The sequence below is a fragment of the Dendroctonus ponderosae genome, unplaced genomic scaffold (genome assembly GCF_020466585.1).
Source record: "Dendroctonus ponderosae isolate FM_Combo_2020 unplaced genomic scaffold, Dpon_F_20191213v2 Dpon_F_20191213_1, whole genome shotgun sequence".
Classification (NCBI taxonomy): domain Eukaryota; kingdom Metazoa; phylum Arthropoda; class Insecta; order Coleoptera; family Curculionidae; genus Dendroctonus; species Dendroctonus ponderosae.
In genome coordinates, this window is record NW_026017110.1 from 63,242,318 (window position 1) to 63,264,296 (window position 21,979).

Genomic DNA, 21,979 nt, shown 5'->3' on the forward strand with positions numbered 1-21,979 from the left:
AAAACGGGACGGAAAACATGAAATTTTGCAATAATATTACGCCACCCTTGCACAAAACGACGATAATTTTTCTAATTTTATAGACAACAGAAGACTGTATTTTTTCTACATAACCCCCCCCCCCCCTAAATCCGGGAAGTTATGACCGAGATATCTGCGATAATATGCCGAAAAGTCATTCAAAATTAAGGATTGAGGCCTGTAGGGGGTCGCGTGAACATTTAAATTATATTGTTTTTCACATATAATGGCAAGGTTTAGTCTTTATATTGAATTAAAATTTTCGTCTCCATCTGAATATTTTCTGCGTTTTCTTTACTTTACTTTCCCAAACATAAAATGGATAACCCTATACAATGATTTGATAATCAAATCAGGCCAGGTTAGCCACGTTAACATTTCGTGTATCTACTTCCAGACATAATAGATTCCAAAGAAGACTCCAATACAGAAGAAGCGTCATCGATATCCAGGCATTCGTCCCCTTTGCTCAATAACGCCAAGTCCACTACAAAGCAGCGTCGATCCAGAACAAACTTCACTTTGGAACAATTGAATGAATTGGAGAGGTTGTTCGATGAAACTCACTATCCCGATGCCTTTATGAGAGAAGAACTCAGTCAGCGATTAGGACTGAGTGAAGCTAGGGTACAGGTAAGACTAAAGAGCTGTAATGCTGGTATATTTATCTGAAAGCAGTGCATCCCCTTGAATTACAGCTAAACACTTAGTATCAATCTATTAAGTGGTCTGTGAGGGCTGTAAGTGTCCAGCGAAGCCATTTCGTTCACTCGAATGGTTTTCGATATCAATCACTTTTAATGTTCCCCTAATGCCGTTAATCTACCACTTAATCGATGCTACTTGCTCGATTTCTAGTCCCTCTACATAATACGTATTCATTAGGAAATTATCAGCTAATAGAGCCATTAGTCTGAGTAATAGACCTACTAAGAGGACAAAGAAGGATCAAATTGAACCGTTTACGATATGGACCTTTTGTCATTTCAGGTGAAATAATGTGTGAAAAAGTTGGAAAACACGATACACGGTCTCTTTATGCTAATGAATAGAATGTTTGTTGCAGGTTTGGTTTCAAAATCGTAGGGCGAAATGTCGGAAACATGAAAATCAGATGCAAAAAGGTTGGTATAACGGCATTTTTAGATAATGTTTTTTGCAAGGCATTTCTTATCGGTGTTTTTTATACCATTGAATACAGGTTTTGAAGCCCTTTAAATGAATCACTAAAACTTGACCAGTAATTTCAATGAAATTACGTGTTTCGGCGTTTTTAAAAAAATATATTAACGTTATGTCTGACACTTGAATAATCCTGTATATTATTAATTATGAAGTAGTACAATTATTAGAGACTTTATGGACAAAATGAGTCCGTGACTATTCGATCTTATCGTGTCATCATTCATCAGCAAAACCGTGCGCCGGAAAAAAGTGAGGAGATATTTTCCTTCGAATCAAAATTAATTTTTGTTAAGACTAAGTGCATTTAAAATGTTCAAGTGTAGATCGGAAGCTAATGTTTCTTGGAAGAAAAAGTAAAACTATCCAAATGCATAATTCCGCATAAAGAGACTTCCAAACGCTCTGTATATAAGCCAATAAAGGAGTGTCTTGAATAGTCATTCCTTTAGAAAAATTCGATACACATTCCTATCCTACTTTTTGGAGGGCTTGAGCATTCTGCTAGGCTGTAAAGTGGTATATAAATAAGGGCGACGCCCTAAGCAAAAAAATCTGCGGTACATAATCGAGTTTATATAGAGGAACGGATCTAAAAAAATACCGCTAAGGCGAGAGTTTTCAATCAAATGAAATAATTCCCCTGGAGTGCAATTTTCCAACATTCAGTCATTCAAATGGCGAGCATAAGAAGACTGGTCTGCCCCGAGTAGTATGGCCCTTTGGGGCTACTAAATTATACTTACTGCCTCTCGCTTACTTCATCGCTTTCAATGGCGTTACTTTTGGTTTATCGTCTTCCAAAAAAAATTAATGTTCTGTACATTTATTATACAGGGTGATTCAAAATTGGCGTCGTTCCTATAGGGGCTCACTTGAAGAGAAAATTTATTTTTCGAAAATTTCTAGACGTTAACAGTTGAAAATCGAATGACAACTTTGTTATTAAGCATTATTATTAAATGGCCCCATCTTTGATTGGTAGCCCATGGTAATACTTAACCAATTTTCGATATTATGCGATTAGTTATGGGTCACATTAACATAACAGAAGCTGTAAGAACTTGCGCCAAAAAAGGCCCAGAAACACTGGAAGATTCAGGACGACAATAGATGTTCGAGTTCCAGACACACAGGAACAGGTATTGCAGCAAAGCCTTCCAGGGATACTCAGAGCATTGCACAACTGACACTTTCCCAGGCACCAGGCACTAAATGAATACCGAGGAAGGGCTACATTCCTACCACGTATGTAGATACACCGAACACAAGTACACATTAAACCAATGGTTCGCTGAACACCGGATTGATTACATAGGCACTAACTTGTTTGAAGTTAAAGACAAACTGTATGTTTATTTGCATGCACATCAATTTGAGGTTATGATGACCACAAAGAACAAAGAAGTAGATCCCTATATTTAACGAATCCCGTTGAATTTACTGTTAATCCTTTAATTTCTAAAAAATTTACTTTTTTTACTATTATTACTCCTAAAATACACTCAGACCACACCTCCAGAGGAATGACGCAAATTTTGAACCACTCTGTAATACCGCATCTTAATGTGAGGATCGTTTCAGTATTAACTAACTAAAGCATCGAGTGGTCCTTTCGAAAGGCAGCCATAAATCCCGATTAGTAAAATGCAGGATTAGGAAAGAATTAGCCTTATGCTTCAAATTAAAAAAAAAAGATTTAATGGTAGTATAAAGGGATTATAGAGTTCCCGTGCAGCGTGTACCAGTTAACTAAAGTGATTATTTGTGTACTGTTTAACATAGCCCCGCCTATGGATATTCAGAGATTTGCTCTCACCCCAGTTGAGACCCTGTCTAGCAAATTACATTTACAAATAGGGGGTTAAGTCAGGTTTATTCATTTTGAATATGAGCTAAACATGTTACCTATTTATTCATTGCTTCGCCGGCCGCTCGCCCCTACACTGGATTTATTTAAACCGATTTACTAATTGAGAGCCCTCACCATTGATTTTTTAAATCACGGTTTGGGAAAGTTAATTTATCAACGAAATTCAATTGAAATTATTCCGCATCAGCAAATTATGAAGGCATTATATGTATTCACTGTTTTTGCTTTTACATTAGCAACTAATTTAATAATGTATTTTCGATAAATAAATAAAAGCGTTTTAAATAAGTCAAAAGTAGGTATAGTACTACAACGATTTTTTCAAATTATTTACCATTTTCATTTTTTTATCCAAATTTAAGAAAACAAGGCGCAATAAATGCATGATTTCCCAAAAAAAGAGCCTGATTCTAAAGGCAGTTTAATGATAAAAATTTGAAACTTTAAATATGTTTATTGGGGAGTTTAGGCACTTGTACCCATGTCAGCAAGGCCAAATGAGCCGCAGAACAGAGTTCATGATATATTCATGGTGAAAATAGAATTATGGGGGTGCTATCCATGGTTTAAAGATGATTTTCAGTTAGAAATGCTCGCCTCTTGCAAATAATTTAATGTTTTAAGTTGGATTTATGTCGACACTTAAACCCTATGGAATATTCTCGTTTAAAACTGCACCGGACCACATAAGTGTCATTTTGTGCAGGAATTATGATAAATAATCCAAGCCCACCATCAAGCACACCATTAGAACCATGTAGAGTGATTCCTTATATGAACGTGCCAGCGTTGAGAGGGATTTCTATTGGATCCAACTACGAAAGGCTGACCTCATCATCGTTTTCCCAACAAGGAACAGCGTTTTCTGCTATAAATTCTGCATTTATCACTGCAGCACATCAGGTATTTACTGGTATCTGTATTCCGAGGGATTTAATACATCTAATGGTTTCATTTTAGTACGCAGCAGCTGTAGCGGTTGGAAGTAACCCAGCTAGCATACTGTGCCCTCAATACCCTCTCGAATTTGCAGCTCTAGCAGTAGCGCACAAAAATTCCAGTATTGCAGATTTGCGGCTTAAAGCCCGAAAACACGCAGAAGCTTTGGGACTTTCTGCGCGAGAAAAGCCGCAGAACTAGTTTTAGAGCTTTGAGTTTAGTTAAGTTTCCTTCATGTGTTCACAGTTTGGTAGAGTGATTTAGTTTTTTCTGCTTAGGTTGAGACTGAATATCGTTGTATTAATAAAATCGTTGCATTAAAGAACTTCGATATCTATTTCTAAACAAGACAGATCATTTCTGTGATATTTCGTTTTATGCGCTTTTTTCAATGGCAGATAATAATATCACGTTTGTTTTCGCAGTGACGTAACCAATGTGATTGATGATGCATGATTTATGGGTTTTCATTCTTTTTCCTGCTTTTTAATACTTCGATTGAAAGAAGCTTGATATTACTTAACATCGTTTGTAATGTTTTGAAGTAGGAAAATGGTTGGTTTACGTCACAAATTTGTAATAAAATTTCTCATGAAAATTACATCTAACAAATATTGCCAGATCATTTGGATCATTGTCAACCTTTTAGAGGTGTGTATAATGGATTCATTTTAATAAAACGCGTTTTGCAGAAGGGTTGATGGTTTTTGTAACCCCGAGAAAACGTCCAGTTGGATGTTTTACATCTAGCAATAAATCACTTGCACTTGGTGACTAATTATTGAGTTTACCCTTGCGTTATCACCAAAAACTTCACTTTTTACATTTTACACAGCAAAACTTTCATATCCACTTTCTCATTCTCTAAATATACAGTAAATGCGGGAAGTTTCGATTTGAACCCCCTACGACTTCACATCAAAACTAAAGAATCCTATAAGGAGAAACATTCGAAGATATCTTTGATATCAGTAAAGACGAATGAGAACTGACACAGTGGTATTATTGGTTTAACATTTATTAAGTTAGAACCCTCGCTTTTGTAGTGTCATAAATGATTAGGTCTTCTTGCTCTTGTTGATTGGATATAATTGCGTTAGTAGCGCTCTGTGGCTTTGTAAACAAGGGTCAGCCACACGAAACTTTGATTTGTGATTTTAAAACAAACACTTGGGGTTACCCAGTTTTTTTCTTTTGGTTTTCGTGATTGCGGACTGTTTTGGCAATATCAAATGCAACGGAAGCAATTTTCATTTACATCCTTATGTTTTTTAGTTTACAAACTATCGATAATTTTTTTCGAAATTAGCTAAACTCCATAAAAAAATAATTGAAATATTAGGAATCCGAGTGAGAATTGTTTGGACGTTTATCCCAACATATTTTTTCCTTTACTCGCTTTCCCAGCATCACAAAAAATGAGAACATTTACTAAGAACTTGTTCTGTTATTTAGGGAATTTTTGTACGCATTTAGGTCGAAACAAAATACACAAAAAGGGAAATACCACCCCCTTCTACAAAATTTTTTTAGCAAGTAAAATATTTGAAAAGACAAGATCGCTGCTCTCACATCATGAAAAAACGCTTAAACAAATAAACTAATAGGTTTTTCGGGTTTTTAAGAAATTCTACTGAACGACGGCCTAAAACCCCGAAAAACCCATTAGTTTCAAGGAATAGCCTCGAAAGTCTATCTCTTTTGACTTAAACATATATTTTAACATAACCTATTTTTTATAACACGCCTTAAACAAGATTATACAGGCAACATTCGACGTACTTTACCTGACCGCCTCGTATACAAAATCGCTCAAACAGGCGTGTCCTAGCAGCCATGATCGTAAACTGCCGACTACAAGTACAGAACTCTGTAATATGTATAGCTAGTTTCCTATACCTTCCATCCTTCATCAAATTATTGTAACATAGAAAGTGCAACAAATTGGAATATAAAATAATAATTTACTGCCCCAAATGGCCTGGGGTTTATTACAGGAAAAATCAAATTATATAGTGCTGTGCTGAGCATTAGTTTTGCTTCAAGACTTTTATTAACAACTAATAAGAGCGACATTTTTCCATAAAATAATTCAGCAGTGAAAATAGCTAATGTTCAAAGAATTACCAATGATGTTATATGAAAATCAGGTTCTGTTTTAATAAGGAGCAACGAATAAGCTTGAAAAATTATCCGTTTTAAATTTCCCACGTTGGTAACTGTCAAGTCTGGGAGGTCTTGCGTAGTGGACTATGAGCGTTTGCGTGCAAATTTCTAGTGTAAATATGGCGTCTCAAGAAGAGGATAACAAACTTGAGTGTATATCAAATGTAAACAAAGACCAAGAAAGATACTACTTAAATGTATATAAGGTGAAAAATTGAAATTCTCGTGCTTCTAGTTATATTAGTTGATTACATCTCGCATGTTCATTGTGAATCCAGTGTTAGTTCTATTTTCTCATGGCGGCCATATTCGGTGTCGGGTCACCTCAGAAAATATCGAGGATATTGGTTGTGAAAATTTGAGCAAAAATTGAAGTGAACCCGGGCCAGTTACCCCATGGACCGTTTGCCAAAAGTGTGCTGGAACCCGATCTCAGTTTGCATTGGCGACAATTTTTCTAGTTTTGGAGCTTGTTTGTTTTAATTGCTTGCCCAAGATGAGCTCTAAATCCGAAGATATATTTTGTTATACGCCTTTCAAAGCACGTACTCTTTACTTTATTTCGTATTATTTTATTTCAATGGCAATAGTGATTTCATTGCGAAGCCCTGTACAATTATCAACACGGAGTTACTCTTTATTATGTCATATTTTCCTTTTTTTGTGGCGACATTTTTTGCATGCATAATGTAGTTTATGTAGCTTTATTTATTTCCATATTACTCCAATCAAACTAGAACGTAGTAGCAATTATCTATTGTAAATATCTAAGCCCAGTTTATGTCTATTAGTCATTGTTATTTACCCAACTAAATACATAGGCCCACCGAATTCATCTAATGTTTTAATTACAAAAGAACTGCAAATCTGCTTATACCTAACTATACGAAATTGTTATCTGATTATATTTTAGTTCACTGCAGAATTGTTCGATTAAGCAATCAAGGCAAATCCGTAATAAACTTACAATCCTTACAGATATATCAATTCAGTATTTCACTGATTCTTTTAACTACAATAACACAATATATGAGTTAGAGTATGATCTTTAATTGAAGCACAAGCTTGAGTAATACATTTTTACCGTACCCACAAATCCTGCTAAAGCTGACATGAAACCAAATGTAAGCGTGTAAGTAAAACACGATATATCCTACATGTAATGTAATGTTTTTAATAACTACGTTGACATTTTTTGTTAAAAACTGGGTATATGGCAACTTTTTTAAATTGAAGGATAAATCCTGCTAATCAAGCTTAACCTTTGCATTTTTTTTACACTTTGCAGTGTGTGAAGGGCGTTCATTATTTGCCTGAATAATTTTCCTACCTTTCAAACTAAAGAAAATCGACATTTGGTTTTTGTTATATTGCATGCTAATATAGAACGAAGAAGTGAAAAATAAGCATTATATTTATGGACAAATTATTTTATTTTATTACTTAAAATTCTTCATATGTATGTATTGTATAAACAAATTGATTAATGTACCTCTCCTGAATTAGAAATTGCTATTTGAATTAGACTGCAGTCGTTTGAAAAATAACAAGAGTCAGCAAATTAATGTTTATTTTTCTCTGTCTATTATTTGCTCCTAAATGTAATTTCTAAACATTTATATATAGATATGTATCTAATATATATGTATATATATATGTTTTTTATTAAACTACTCGTAGACATTTAAATGTTAACGGAGTGTTGGATTACATATGAAATCACTATTGCTTTTATTTACCTATTAGTTATTTGCAAGTAGTTTAATATATTAGAAAATTAGTACGTTGAATAATTGTGTTGCGTAATCACCAACACTGATGTTGTTTATTTTGAGCATTTTCGGTTATTGATTGTGGTTATATGGTAGACGGGTAATTTTTCAATTTTCATAGTATACATTAGTAGCAATAAGTAAAACAACTTTTCTCGAGAATCAAACAAAAAGCCACTGCAACATATAAAGAATATAATGTGTGATTATTTGGATGCCCTTTCCAATTAAAAGATGCCCGTGTATTAAAAATAAACACTTAAATTAACAAAACAGTTAGATTAAGAATCTACTTTTTAGAAGACAGTTTTATTTTATTTGGGTATTTTTTTTGCAGAGATATGAATTTATTCTGAATGATAAATCTGAACAGTTTGAACATAAAGTCCAGTCACTGATTGACGTCTGGAAAAGCATATCGGAGCTGAATTTTTCTCAATTTGACATTAAATACATTATTCATATAATTGATTGGGCTAAATTACATGCTCTGAATATCGTGTTAACGGGAGAATGGAGATCCACAAAAGGTAAATTATATTCTTCACAAAGTGGTAATAACTAATACTGTTTACGTCTCAGAAAGTTTTCGAGATAGTCTACTACAGTGCATCGAAAAGGCCCAGCAGAGTTTAGCTAGCATAAATGACGCCTTCTCAACTCGTTGCCAAAAGTTAGCTGATGTAGTTAAAAAACCCTGGGAAGATCCTGTTTTATATAACCTAATACAAGAACGAGATGCAGAGATCGGATCAAAAGGTAATCATTTTTATTATTAAACTAGATCTTGTAATAGTAATCAGCTTTATCGTTTTTAGAAATCGAATTCTTCTGCGTCGAAACTGCTTATTTGGTGTCTGTGCGATTGAAAAAACTCTGTGAAAATCATTGCGAAGATCTTGCCCTCAACTTGGTCACAAATTTCTTGAAATGTAAGAAGCAAGCGACAATCCAGAATTTCAGTTTAAATGCCACCGAAACTCAACTATGGTTCATTTTTGATATTTACATGGCACTGTTGTACAAGTTCCAAGATAAAGATAAAATTTTTGAGCAGGTAGGCAACAGACACATCGGAAAAACATTTGAAATGTCTGATTTTAGAATAGAAATAAGAAACATGTCGTTTTTTCTTTTTTAGTTTCAAAACTTGCAGTTAGCGGAGGGTGTGCAGCTGATCAAGAGGTTCTCCAAGAAACGTGTGAAAATATCCAAAATTTGGCGCAACTGTCATAAAATTGCTATTTTCGGATCTAGATATTTTCTGTCAAAAGCACTAATGAGCTACAATACTGACTTAAGAGAATTATTGACAGATTTATTGAAAACATATCTAGCGCTCTCCAATACAGATGTTCTTTTGCAAGAATTTGTGTTATCTGTGAGGAATCTGACCAATTTGGCCGATGCGGAAGGATTGTGCGTTATGTGTGAAATCATCCATCGGGAAGTAAGTGGTAACCTGTTATACAAGTATGTCAAATTTTAAAGTTGTTGCTAATTTCAGGCTGCTGAAAAATTAAGACATTTTGCCATCGAAATGTATATCCGAGCGTTAACAACCGATATGAACGAATTGGAACGTCTGAAACATGTGAATGAAGATGTCAAAATGAAGTTAACTACCTCCCGATTAGCCCATACTTTCTCGAATTTAACGGACCTTCTTGATGATCATGTGAAAGTAGCACGAGAATGTATCTTGACAGCGTTCAGCTTAGAACCTACAAAGGAACGTCTGAAGCGAATAGAAGAACTGGCGAAACGAAGTGGCTTTCCTGTTTTGGACACTGGTAAAATATACACTTAGATTGATTAATATAGTACATACTTGTCGTTATCCCTTTGCATATTAGAAAGGAACAACGTTTCTCGACCTACTCGGCATTTTGATATAATTTATATGATTGTTTTGGAATTAATATATACTTTTTATAATGATTTGCTATTCACAAAATAATTAAATACTTTGGACAGCAGTTGATATAAATGACAATAGTCTCTCTGTCTCTTTGGTATTTGTTTGATGGCATGTATTGTACTTTGGCAGGTCAAGAATGGCGATGCAGGCTCCATCCGCCGGTATTACCAAGTGATGACTTAGCCTGGGTATGCCCTGAGTGTGGAGAGTGGATGTCTAAGCCTGAATTAACAGCCCCCCTTCAAATGAACACTCCTCTGCAGGAGGCATTGCAAGAGTCTATCTTGGGCATCTCAGAAGCCCTTTGTGATGACCTAGTCGTCTGTTTGTCGAATCCTCGGTATCAAATCTTAAGCTGGCTACTTTCGTGGGGTGACCTATACCGGTTGTGCATATTGTATTTGAACGACCCAGAGAAGACAAAAAATTTCGTAACTGAATTGAAATTTGTGGATGTTGATTACTCCATGTTTGATCACATTAAACGTGAACCAGTGGATGAGTATACTGGTATTGAAAAGGGTTACGAGCAGTACTTGGACATAGATTTTGTTTCTGATGAAGAGACTTCCTCTGTAAGCGAGGACTCCCTGTGCCATGAAAGATCTGCTGGCTTAGGTAGTGATGGTACTGAAGATTCTGGCTTACCGCTGCCGCAGCTGAAGTCTGACCCTAATACCCTCAAAAGTCTCCGAATGTTTAGACCAAGCCTGAAGAGAAAGAAAGACGATATGGATCCACCAGTAAAAGACAAGAAAATTAGCCTTACTATGCGCAATAATTCGTTAGCTGTTAGTAGATTTGAGTCCCACGAAGTGTCCGTTACAAATAGGATTTTGCCGTTCCAATCGGCGAAAGAAAACCAGAACTTTCCGGACAGGATTTATTTGCCAAAAGCCGCTGAAGTACCTGAGGGCAACTGTATTTCGACACCAGGAAACTTCAGCAAACACGATAATTCAAATCAGCCAGGAAACTCAATTTCTCAATTGCAATCTCCTGGTTGGAATTCGGAATTGGGAGCAAATGGACACATTACAGCTAGTACTTCATCTCAACCAGTAAATTCCGTCTTCAATACGACTAATTTAAGTAATGTAACATCCACAAGCTATGTGTCGAACATCATAAGGAGCAGCTTAACCTACGGAGTGCCAAAAATCACTGATAATACGCAGTCATTAACGCCTTCAAGCACATACACTACTCCTAGGCAAGGAGTTGTGCCTTTGAATGCAGTGGCAAAAAAGAGCTCTTTGAAGCAATCGAGTTCGTTTACAACTTCTTCCAATGTGGGACAAAAGAGTAACAGAGCAATGCATAAAAATCAGTCTGCTGTAGTTCATTTTACAAAAAGTAAAGCCGATGCTCTCCAACAAGCCTCGGATCTGGATGCGTTACTAAAGGAAGTGGTGCAAGATATAGATGACGAATTAATTCCAATAACAGATACTGAGTCAAAAAACGGACTGGCTGCCACGTTGCCTCAACTTGGTGGGCAAGTGGCGAACATTCAGAAGCAGTTAATCCAAGTATCTCACCAAATAATGCCCATTCCATGCCAGAGCCAAATGAAATCACTGCACGAAATGTTCTCGCCCAGTGGTACCAGCGACGATTGCAAAATGAAGCTGAGAAACGTCAGCAACTCAGAGAAGAAACGGGCGTACAGTGGGGAAGTTTTAGATTCGATCAAGAAGAGAAAGGAGACCAAGATACAGGACTCAACCACACTAGAGATTGGAGAAGATCCCTACAAATTAATGGATCTCACAATCAGAATTCCAAGGCTAAATCTGAAAAAACACAAGTGTCGTCCGAAATCAGTTGGTCAAATCAGCCAAAAGGCAATAAATCCAATTTGGGGCGGCGACATGGCACAGGACATTCGCAAACAAGCCCCGATTCGTTTGAAAGAACTGACCATTCGGTTAAGACCCGAAGATATGATTCAGCCACACACAATCCAACTGACGAGTTCACATTCAATGCAGCCAGAGACACCGGTTTTAATGGAAAATTCCCCATCAGTTCTAAGTCCTGTTGTGTCGACAGAGCGGCAGATATTAACGACAACGCAATCCGTAGTACCAACAGTAACTTCCGATCTTCGCGTTTTATCTCCGATAGAACAGCAACTAACACTGCCAACCTTTTCACCGACAGAGGTACAAGCAGAAAATCCAATTGGTCCGATCGAAACCGAATCGACAATATTCCCGAATCAAAACGTTGCACAGAAAGAGTTTCCAATATTGCCAATTACGAATCCGGAACACAGACATTGCAGGTTCATTCAATTAACATCCGATCAGGAAGCTTTGATACTCCCTCGGGCCACATTACAAGCATTAACCAAAAGTTGTTCAGTGTCAACTCAGCAAATCAGGATGAATATATGGCCTTCAAGTGTTATGGAACACAATCAGCTTCCTCAAAACTGTGTCCCGTTGAAAACGTTATCAGTCACAATCAAACTCCCTCTGCCATTGCACTTGGACAAGATAGTTTTTGTGCCACACGAAAAAATCAAGGACGTTTTATCGACAGCAACCTACTCACAGGGCGTGTTCCGAACGACGGTGAAGACATCAGACTTTCAACAAATTTGCCAACAGGGTACTGTTATTCCCATAACATCTATTCGGCGGACATCCTGCCCTCAAAACAACCAAGAAAGTACATTGGATATATGCCCCGATTCCTTTCAGAATCAGAAAGCGGCAACGGTGGATTGTGACGAAGATGAAATTGATAATAACAATAAAAAGACTGATCCTTTTACTGATTTTACTGAAACTGTACCGAATAGCCCCAAAGAGTTAGAGAAGACTGATCAGGTTAAAAATTTAATAGACGTGAAATACGGTAATCTTGAAATAGTCAAAATGCGTTCATTGGAAATAGAACAAGTAACTGATTGGGGGAAATCGTATTATGAAAGTTCACATGGCAGTACTACATCATCTAAAGATGACACCAGTGAACACAGTTTTACATCGAGTGAGGAAGTCAATGATCACAATATTAAAAATAATACAGTTAACGAGTCTGTAAGTGAATTTGATCAAGGTAGCACAATAAAGCAAACAATTGACTGTGATAACAAAAGTGAATCAGACTCGGATATTGATAGTAGTCATACAGAGGAAGATATTTGTGATACTGATTCAACTTTGGCCAGAATAGATGAGTGGCTTAAAGAAGCTTTAAAATGGAATACCAAAGATAAACTAAACCATATGAAACAGAAAACTAAATTTGAGACAAAATATTTTTGTGAATCCGGTGCTATAGCCATGTCTAATGAAAGTGCAATAAATTCCTGCGAAAGGACAACTGACCCAAACGATCAATCGTTAACAGAGACAACCAGTAATAACGATCGAAGCGAGCCAAATATGTGCAGCAGGCTTGCTGAAATAAGAGAGAACATTATTAAAAGTTCGTTGACCAAACACGACACTATTAAAGAGTCCGTTAAAAGTCTAGAGCAGTGTGAAAAAAGTGACCCTCAGAATAATCAAAATGATGTAGCTACAGAGACGTCCATGCAACATGCCTATAATCATTTTTCAGATAGTCCCTTAAATTCAACTGAACGAAAGGCATCTGATGAAACCGTTGTACAAAAGGAACTACGTATATTAATAGAACGTGAACATTTTTTAGATTCCGTTAAATATCAGCAAAACATAGAAAGGGAGTCAATCGAAAACACAAACGACATTATTTTTCCAAAAAACTCGAAAATAACATATCCGAAAAGGCTAGAGTCTGAAAAGGATTTTTTGTTTTCGGACGTTTTCAGCGATTCCTCGGTTAACGTAGACAAAGAGAATATAAACAAAGTTGCACAGAATAATTGCCAGCCAAACAGTGATGAGGTAGATCAACGTCGCTGTAAATCCGATTTAGACTACCTTAAGTCATGTCAGGATGCCAATCCGGTGCTAAAGAGGTATTCTAATAACCGAAAAAGAAAACATGATGAAGTTCCTTGCTTTAAAGTCGATCAGGAAAAAGCACAAAACCAGTTGACTGTGGCACTAAAACGATTACCTGAGGTTATTGCAAGACCTAATGTAAAAGTGCTCGTCTCAGACCCGTTTAAAAATGATGAAGAATCTTCTGATGACGAAGATGACGATGTATTCAAGAGGGCATCGCCCCTTGCAGACTGCAACATTCGCAATGAAATAAAAAAGAAATTAAATAAAACGTATAACAAAAAGCATAACTCCAATCGCAGGAAGAGAATAAGGAAATCTGATCAAGATGATTTGGGTAAAAACTCTGGTGTGCACGTGAATATATACGAAGATAAATTCTATAGTTTAATAGCAAAAGTGAGTCGTCCTTTATGCCGAAGTGGAGCTATGAACCTTAACATTCCAGGATTGAAAGATTATTCGGAAATTTTACCAAGGAATGTTAATCACGTGGTAAATGTTGTGCAACACACTATTCCGCGGTCTTCAAGTGTTACAAATCAAAACACACAGACTAGTACACAAGTAACGCCTCACATTCAAAGAATTGGACAACCCAAACTACCCGATCGCAAGCCAGACCGTTACGAAAACGAATCAGATCAAGCTCCAGCAAGCTCGCCGGTGTCAAAATCGCCATTGACTACAAACGCTTCCACTTTGATCAACATATTAAGTAACGCGAAACCTGGTCAGATGAAATCCGTAACAGCGAGCCAGACTCCTTTTGTAAACATATTATCTCAACAAGTTCTAAACCCCGCAGTACATCAAGCAGAACCATCGGTATGTATTGAGTTACTGAGTCACAAATAGATTAGTTAATTTTACTGCTTAATTCCCGCATGACTCACCTGCACTTAGTAGCCCTGTTGACGGATACCCGACACTACTATTCCTTCATTAGCCGCATGATCATTGAATTCCAAATCGGAAAACATGAATTGATGTTTTTTTCAGAATCCCACTGTTATAAAAGTTGACTCTGACACTAAAATAGACGTACAAGCTACGAAAAGTGTTAATACAAATTTAAGGATTGTCACTACTACCACTCAGGCAGGAGGTGCTTCGACAGCATCCAGCCCTGCTCAGGGCGGCACAATATTACAGTTCATCTGTAAGAGTTCTTTGCCAAAATTCCAACAAGCTTTTGGTAAAACCGTTTATCAAGCGGGAACGGGAACAATATGTGAAGGAACTTCGGATTCATCTGCATCGTCGCCTGGTGAATCTTGCAGTCAAAGTCAAGTTGCAGCTACGTTGGAGACGAAGAAAATCACCGCTAAAGCAGTGCCAGTTAATGTTCAACCTTTAACAGGAAATGTAATTTTTAGAGGTCAAGTTCCGGTTGGTCAAACTGTAAGTTTGATACCACCGGGCAGCAATACAAGGCAACTTTTTAGAATTACTGGTTCTACACATGAGCAAATTAACTTGGTGAAAGAAACGCTTATTCAAAATAAGATGGGAGCTCTGCTACATGCCATTCAAACTAAGCCAAAAGTAACGGTAGAACAGAATGGTGCTCAAACCGAAGAATACACAAAAATTACACTATGTAAAGGCTCTACTGTCTCTTCGAATACCACTAGAATCGTCAAACCGATTCAGTTGCAAATTCCTGCTAATGTTATTAGAGCTCCTCAGCCAGCAAATGTCAGTTCAACTACCTTAGAACAACTAAGAGAGTTTGATATGGTTTATAAGCAAGTCAAAGAGAGAAGTACGAGCACCCCAGTACAGCCAGAATCCACATCTCAAACTAGACAAGAGGCTCCGCAGCAACAAAGAATCAGCTTTGCTTATGTGAACCAAGTTCAAAAATATACCCAACTTGCCCCTGTAGTGGTTGTAAGTACCTACAGCTCGATGCAGCAAAGTGTTTCACCGGCATTAAGTGTCTCCTCGCAAAGCGGTTCCAGTTCTTCAATCACAACAGTAAACACCATTGCAGTGCCTAAAGTCGCCGTAAAGCCTTCCAAGGGTAAAAGCATTAGCAAGAGCTCTATAGTAAAGACTTCTCCTACAACAGTGCCAGCCATTTCTAAGCCGCAACAAAAACCTCAGGAAGATGAACTAACAACTCAAAGAATATTTGATATCCTCGCGGGTTATGCAGAGCAATTGAGGAATTCTCCAGATTTAAATAACAAACCGGCCCCGAGGCGACGATCGAATCCCCCGACTAATCCCAGTTCAAACACTACTTCGTCCTCGTCTAGTAAGAAGAAAAAGAAAAAAAGCAGTAGTTCAACGACGAGTACGTTGGTGGAAACTGACAACGAAGATTTAACTATGGGAAGCGAGGATAGCTCTGGTGGTAATATTGTGCAGCTTTCTATGACTGATGAGGAGCAATCTCAATCTGCGAGTGTTACGCCTACAGAATCGAACCTGGAACCTGCAACATCAAATGCATCCAATCATAGGCCCATAATTGTGACGACCGACGCAGCAAGCCATCCTAGAAACGTTATCATAGCGGATTCCAGCATGGGTGATACGTTAAAAATGCAAAACACCACCCTTTTAATGCCTGGCAATTACATAATGCCTGTATCTGTTGTCAAAAGTGGCCAGCCAATAGCTGTAGTGTCCGGAGGTAGTAAGATTCTGACGACGGTTCCCACTAGGTCTGGACAAAACATGCTTCTCTTTCAGAACTTTGTTAATCAGAGTAAGAAAGGCGCGATTTCTACCATTAAGTATTCCACACTCCAGCCCTTTTCAGGGCTCTCGGCTTCTGCTATTGGCACAGTAAATCAATCAGCTGTGGTTTTGCCGAGCAACTCCGTCGCCACTGTTGCATTAGGGCAACCTATAACTCTCAAGAAAATTGAAGATTGTGATAAAGGAACCAACACGGAACTCCTTCTCACGATAGCCCCACCCAGAGAAGCTGTAAAAGTTGAAAAGTGTCCAGATATTCCGCAGCCAGATAGTAGTACCAGTTTGTCCTGCGAAACCATCGAAGTGAAAGTAGAAGATCAGACATCGGCCGATTTATCTACAAATGCCGTTTTAAAGAGTATTAATAGGAATAGTTGCGTAGCCACTTCAGTTATTGCTTCAGTGATCAAAAAGGAAGATGCGGATTCCGAAACCGAGTCAGCAGACGCTACAATTATTAGAAGTAAGCACCTGATACAGTTTAAATATGATATTCCTTTGTCTAAGTCGTTGCTACAAAAGCATTTATTCGCTGATTTACATTTTCTGACATTTTCGTTGTTATTTCTCAGCAGTAGATAGTTCCAAGCAACTTGAACGCATCAGTTCAGTGTTGGTGAATACCTCAGCCTCCAATGGGCCTATGCTGTCTCACACAAATCACCGATATAGAAAATCAAGTGAAGGAGTCGAATGCACAACTGTATCTTCCAAAGAATTTAACCAGAATTCAATGAAGGTATGCATCTTATGTATATATCGAATAGTTTGTTTGCTTTACCGATTATTTTTAATCGGCGTTTTAGCCACCAATCACACACAAATGAATTTGTCTTTCAATGCAGGTACCTCAGTCTGCTACCAAAATACTGAAAAATAACGCCGTTTACTATGCGATTCGCACGAAAAAAGCAATAAACAAAAAGATTGATAGTGAAATGCAAAAACAGGCGGCAATGGAGAGAGAGCTGCGCTTGCAAAAGACATTGTCAGAAGAATGTGAAGACCTGGGCGTGGACGAACCGAGCACCAGTGACTTATTTCCTGAAGCTGACTTACTATTTGACTCAAATCATTCTCCATCTTATGATCAGTCGGGGCAAAAAGTGCAAGGAACAGAAGCGAAAACTAAACACTCGATGCATCTGTTTAGCGATGATGAAAATTCTGGACCTTTGCGTAATGATTTGTTTGATTATGTTGAGTACAATCCGCCTGACCGAGGACTGAATCAGGTAAATGGAAATAATATCTCGATTGAATCCACATCGTCATGCGATGACTCCACTCTTTTGCCCAATTGCGGAAACATGGCGGAAGTTACTTTAAATTCGCCCATATCTCCTGAATACAGTGAGAATAATCATAACATCATCAAGTACAAATATAAATATACTAATCGGAAAAAAGGAGAAAAAAGTGCTAAATTGCCGCAGGAAGTGTGGCCGGGGATCACCGAAGTCACTAGTTCGGAAGATACCATAGAACTTGTAAAAGAAGATGAAACTCCCATAGCCATTCAAGAGGAAACTGTCATAAATGAAGTAATTAATGAAGATGATACGTTAGTACTGGAGCAAGACGATAATTCTGATGCCACTTTAACAATTCGTTGTCCCGTTCACACATTGAACGATGACAACAGGAGTTCAAGAAAAAGTATCAAGAAGTTATGTTCTTGTTTTAATGGCTCGAGATCAACCAATGTAACTAATAATAGAAAACGATTGGCTTCCCCAAAGTCCTATATAACAAACAAGAAAATATTATTGAGTAAAAAAAGATAGTGCCAGAAAAACACACGGCGCTTTTTCTATTAATATGCTATACTGAAGGATGTCGACATATTCGTTTTGTGTGTCTTTAAGAGGACCCAGAAGTTACTAACTATATCTGAGGACTATATAAATCTTCATTTACGCCACAAAATAATGACTTAAAATAAATTACTATTTTGTTCAATCGGAATTGTACAAGTAGGTGTTGGTATTTTTCCCTGTGACTACACGTACTCAAGATGGGACGAAGAGAACTACAATTGTGTGTGCGTGTGTGTGTGTGTACTTGAGTCATTCCTTTTAATTAGAAAATGTATTTTTAAATTTTTAAAAATACAGGGTAAACCGGGGCTTGGGACCCCCAAGGTTTTGTATATATCCTGTATCACAACATATTTTCAAGGAACGTAGAACTTGATGTGTGTAAAATAGATTGTAGGTTACGGCTTTAACTAATTATATTTGTACGACTCTTGTAAATATCAAATTGCTCATCGATTCGCGGTCATTTCGTAGCAACTGTTGCCCATGAAATATGTATGTGATTAACATAAAACTAAATTATATATTCTTAGATTCTCTTGCTATCAGCCATGTATTAGTTAATTTCAGATGCTTCAGACCATTTTATTTATTTAGTTAGTTAGCAAATGATATATAATTTGTCTTGATAATTTTCTTGTATTGTATTTATTGTATTGCCTTTTGAAAAAATTCCAATAAAATTTGAGTTAAAGATTGCACTCGAGGGCAAATTTGAGAATGTAAAATTGTGTCCGGTCCATCCAACCTACGATTGCAATCTTTATAGATGGATGTCGCCAGTGCTACCTATATTCAAATGGTGCAATTGGGTGTAAAAAGAAATAAGAATGTTTGGCTATTTTTTTATCTGTTTTTTCTGCAAATTTAGCATTTTTATTCTTAATAAAAAATAGAAATTCAAGAAATTATAAATAAATCAAATATTTCATTAAAATTGTATAATAGCATTTTTATTATTCTATTATTGATTGTATAAAATCGGCATCGCCCATATGATATGTGGTCGAATATTGCGCTGGTGGCTATACTGAATTCGTAGATACCTACATTTAGACTATTGGTATTGTAATAATCTTTCATCTTCTTTGCCTTACAAATTGTCGTGATTACGAAAAATATTGTTATTTGTTTTTTTATTCATTCTGACTGTTGTTTGGATTCTTGCTATCAGTTCTGAAGTTTACTAAGCGGGTCTCATTGTAGAATTGTGGCCAAGTGTGTCAATAAATCTGTTGGAAAATTGTATCGTATCAAATAGTTAATAAATATATGTCGTTTCCAAAATTGCGTTCTTTGAATAAAGATTGCGTTTTGAAGAAGCGTCCTGCTCTAAAACCATACTTGATTGTCTTTAAAGTTGAGAACTATCGATGAGTAGCAGCGCTGGCGCTGCATTGACTTACCTAGTAAATTAATGAATGTACATAGTTGGTTCTTTTAAGGGATTGTTGCATACGTGATCAAAATTGATGTTCTTTATCGCTAAAAAAATAATTGCTATCACTTTGTGAATAGATTCTAAAGAGTAGATAACATACAACATAACAGTGTGCAATAGCCACTAGCCTAACTCAGTATCATCTCAACGTGAGCGTACAGCATAAGGAACTAAATTCGCTATACTGTGCTGTTTACCGCTTTTATTTCATATAATTGTAATATGTGTGTATGGAGTTGAACACTGAATATTTCCTTTTGTTATTGTTTAGTTTATAATTTATACTTTCAAGGGCATGCATGGATATTGCATTCATTTTAGCTGAGCATAAATGTGGGTAAATGGATGCACACTTTAAAATTCTTGCCGGAAAAGTAAGTGCAGCAAATTCGTATATGTATATTTTTGGTATATTAATTTCAAGTGCTACCTTTCATTTTATGCTTCGGATGCATCGAGTTTTCTCCCTAATTTATTTTTTCTTTAAGGTTAATAACTATTACTCAGCTGCCCACAATTGTATATTCTTTGGCTGTGTTCAAATTTGTTTCATTTACTTGCGTTCGTGTATTTTTTAACCAATCCCAAATTGTAGTTTGATAGGACGAACTGTGTATGTTTTTTATTACAGTATTTTTTCGAAATAAATGTTCGTATGAAAAATGCATCCATGTACTTTCATGTTGGTTGTGCCAAATTCATTTTGTTAAACATTTGAGATGTACGCTGTATTAATTTAATTTTGAATCAGTACTTTTATTGGACCGTATTATGTACATAACTGTATTTAGCTGTTAGTAAACGAATATAAATAAAAATGCACAGTTTCAGATTTAAACTGCCTGCACATTATTAATACTTCCGAAGAGAAATTCCTACAGCTTTTATACTTTTTGATGATTTTGCCTAATGTAGGCAGGGGTAACTCAGTGAATTTTCAGAAATTGGCTCAGTAATGCCGAAATGACGTGTTGCGCCAACCCATCGCATCGACACAGTAACTCACTGGTGTCGTTGCATTGCAGTCATCCACTTGGTAAAATGTAACTCAAGAATGTGACCTTTTTTTCCAGTCCCGGGCCTCGTAAACTTAATCCGCCCCTGGGTTAAATGATAAGCGTAATTCAAAGTGCGGCACAGTGAGATGCGATGAGTTATGACTCACCCGCGCACAGAGTGCCAACAACTCAACCCAGTGTTACTCATGCCTACTTCAAAGAACTATTGCGGGACATTTCGATTTGAGTTTTTCAAAAATGAATTTCTCCGACACGTGAAATGCTCCACAAGTTCAGAGTTGTGTGTTTAGTAAAGAAGAGTGTGGTATGAATGTTTTCAAACCTGCAAAAATTCTTTAAAATCGCATGAAATCCTGAATTTTGCGCACTTCGTAAATGTTGAAATAAAATGGTTTCAAGCAACTGCAGACTCTTCAATAAAAAAATCCAACTTCCAAAGTAAAGCCAGTGGAAACTTGAAAGATTGAAATTATGTAGAAATGCAGGTGTAAATTTGCACCTAAATGTCTGATATTCAAATTTCGTGTGACTTTGTGACAAAATGACCAGAATTTACTCATGCAGTTGTTATAACTCAATCAAAAGTTTTCAATTCTCTATCCAATGATATAAAAACGAACTCTCTGCCTCAAATCGTTCTTGAGCTACTTTACTTTTTTGACATAAAACTGGAATCCATATTTCCATATCTGGAACGGTTCCAGATAAGAAGTTTGCAAATTTATTGTGAAGGAATCAATGGTTTAGTCGGCACCAAATCCACACTACCAGTAAGCTGATGCCGATCTTATGCTAAACTGCTAAATCTTATGCGGATCGCGGGCAGAGTAATGCTAAAGTTACCGAAATCTGCGTGGTGCCACCTGGAAAGGAAAAAGAAAATGCCGTTCTTCTTTCTTAAAAAAAAAGAAAAAGATAGGATAAACTACCCCACTTACCAAAAGGGTCGCAATTTTGCCAATATTTCCCATCTAAGTACGCGATTCACATGACACTGTCGGTAGCAAACTACGTTTTCATACACCTTTTTGAGACCTACAGAATAAACATGATTATTTAATCACTGGCTTGTTCGTCCTTTCCATGATTCACTGATCCACACTTGGCAGTGTGTTAATTGTGACATTTTTGTAGAAAGTCGCTGTTCGCATGCCAAATTT

At 36.8% G+C, this 21,979-nt stretch overlaps 2 protein-coding genes across 4 annotated transcripts in view; both read left to right on the plus strand.

Annotated features, from left to right (window-relative positions):
- LOC109540851 (short stature homeobox protein 2) overlaps positions 1-4,637 on the plus strand; it is a 12,717-nt gene extending 8,080 nt beyond the window's left edge. The window contains exons 2-5 of the mRNA XM_019909342.2: positions 419-654; positions 1,088-1,145; positions 3,783-3,979; positions 4,037-4,637. Of these exons, the coding sequence (XP_019764901.2) occupies positions 419-654; positions 1,088-1,145; positions 3,783-3,979; positions 4,037-4,216 (671 nt within the window). The 3' untranslated portion in view covers positions 4,217-4,637. The remainder of the gene's footprint in view (positions 1-418; positions 655-1,087; positions 1,146-3,782; positions 3,980-4,036) is intronic.
- Positions 4,638-6,266: 1,629 nt separating this feature from the next.
- LOC109540997 lies at positions 6,267-20,638 on the plus strand. Of its 3 annotated transcripts, none has more exons than XM_048661823.1 (10): positions 6,267-6,722; positions 8,291-8,483; positions 8,536-8,712; positions 8,772-9,010; positions 9,095-9,403; positions 9,461-9,746; positions 10,004-14,652; positions 14,827-17,002; positions 17,112-17,278; positions 17,385-20,638. In XM_048661823.1, exons 1-10 carry the CDS (start codon positions 6,678-6,680, stop codon positions 18,324-18,326), a joined length of 9,183 nt encoding a protein of 3,060 aa, XP_048517780.1. In that variant the 5' UTR covers positions 6,267-6,677; the 3' UTR covers positions 18,327-20,638. The 3 variants fall into 3 exon arrangements, with proteins under 3 accessions (XP_048517780.1, XP_019765178.2, XP_019765180.2); XM_019909619.2 differs by having other exon boundaries at positions 6,267-6,387; XM_019909621.2 differs by having other exon boundaries at positions 6,267-6,387; positions 17,115-17,278.
- The last annotated feature ends 1,341 nt before the right edge of the window (positions 20,639-21,979 follow it).

Bases quoted from the DNA above. Each gene is read 5' to 3' on its own strand.
- LOC109540997 (XM_019909619.2), top strand. From the start codon at position 6,268: ATGAGCGTTTGCGTGCAAATTTCTAGTGTAAATATGGCGTCTCAAGAA. The intron at 14,653-14,826 runs GTATGTATTGAG...TGTTTTTTTCAG, and splicing joins TACATCAAGCAGAACCATCG to AATCCCACTGTTATAAAAGT. The intron at 17,003-17,111 runs GTAAGCACCTGA...GTTATTTCTCAG, and splicing joins AGACGCTACAATTATTAGAA to CAGTAGATAGTTCCAAGCAA.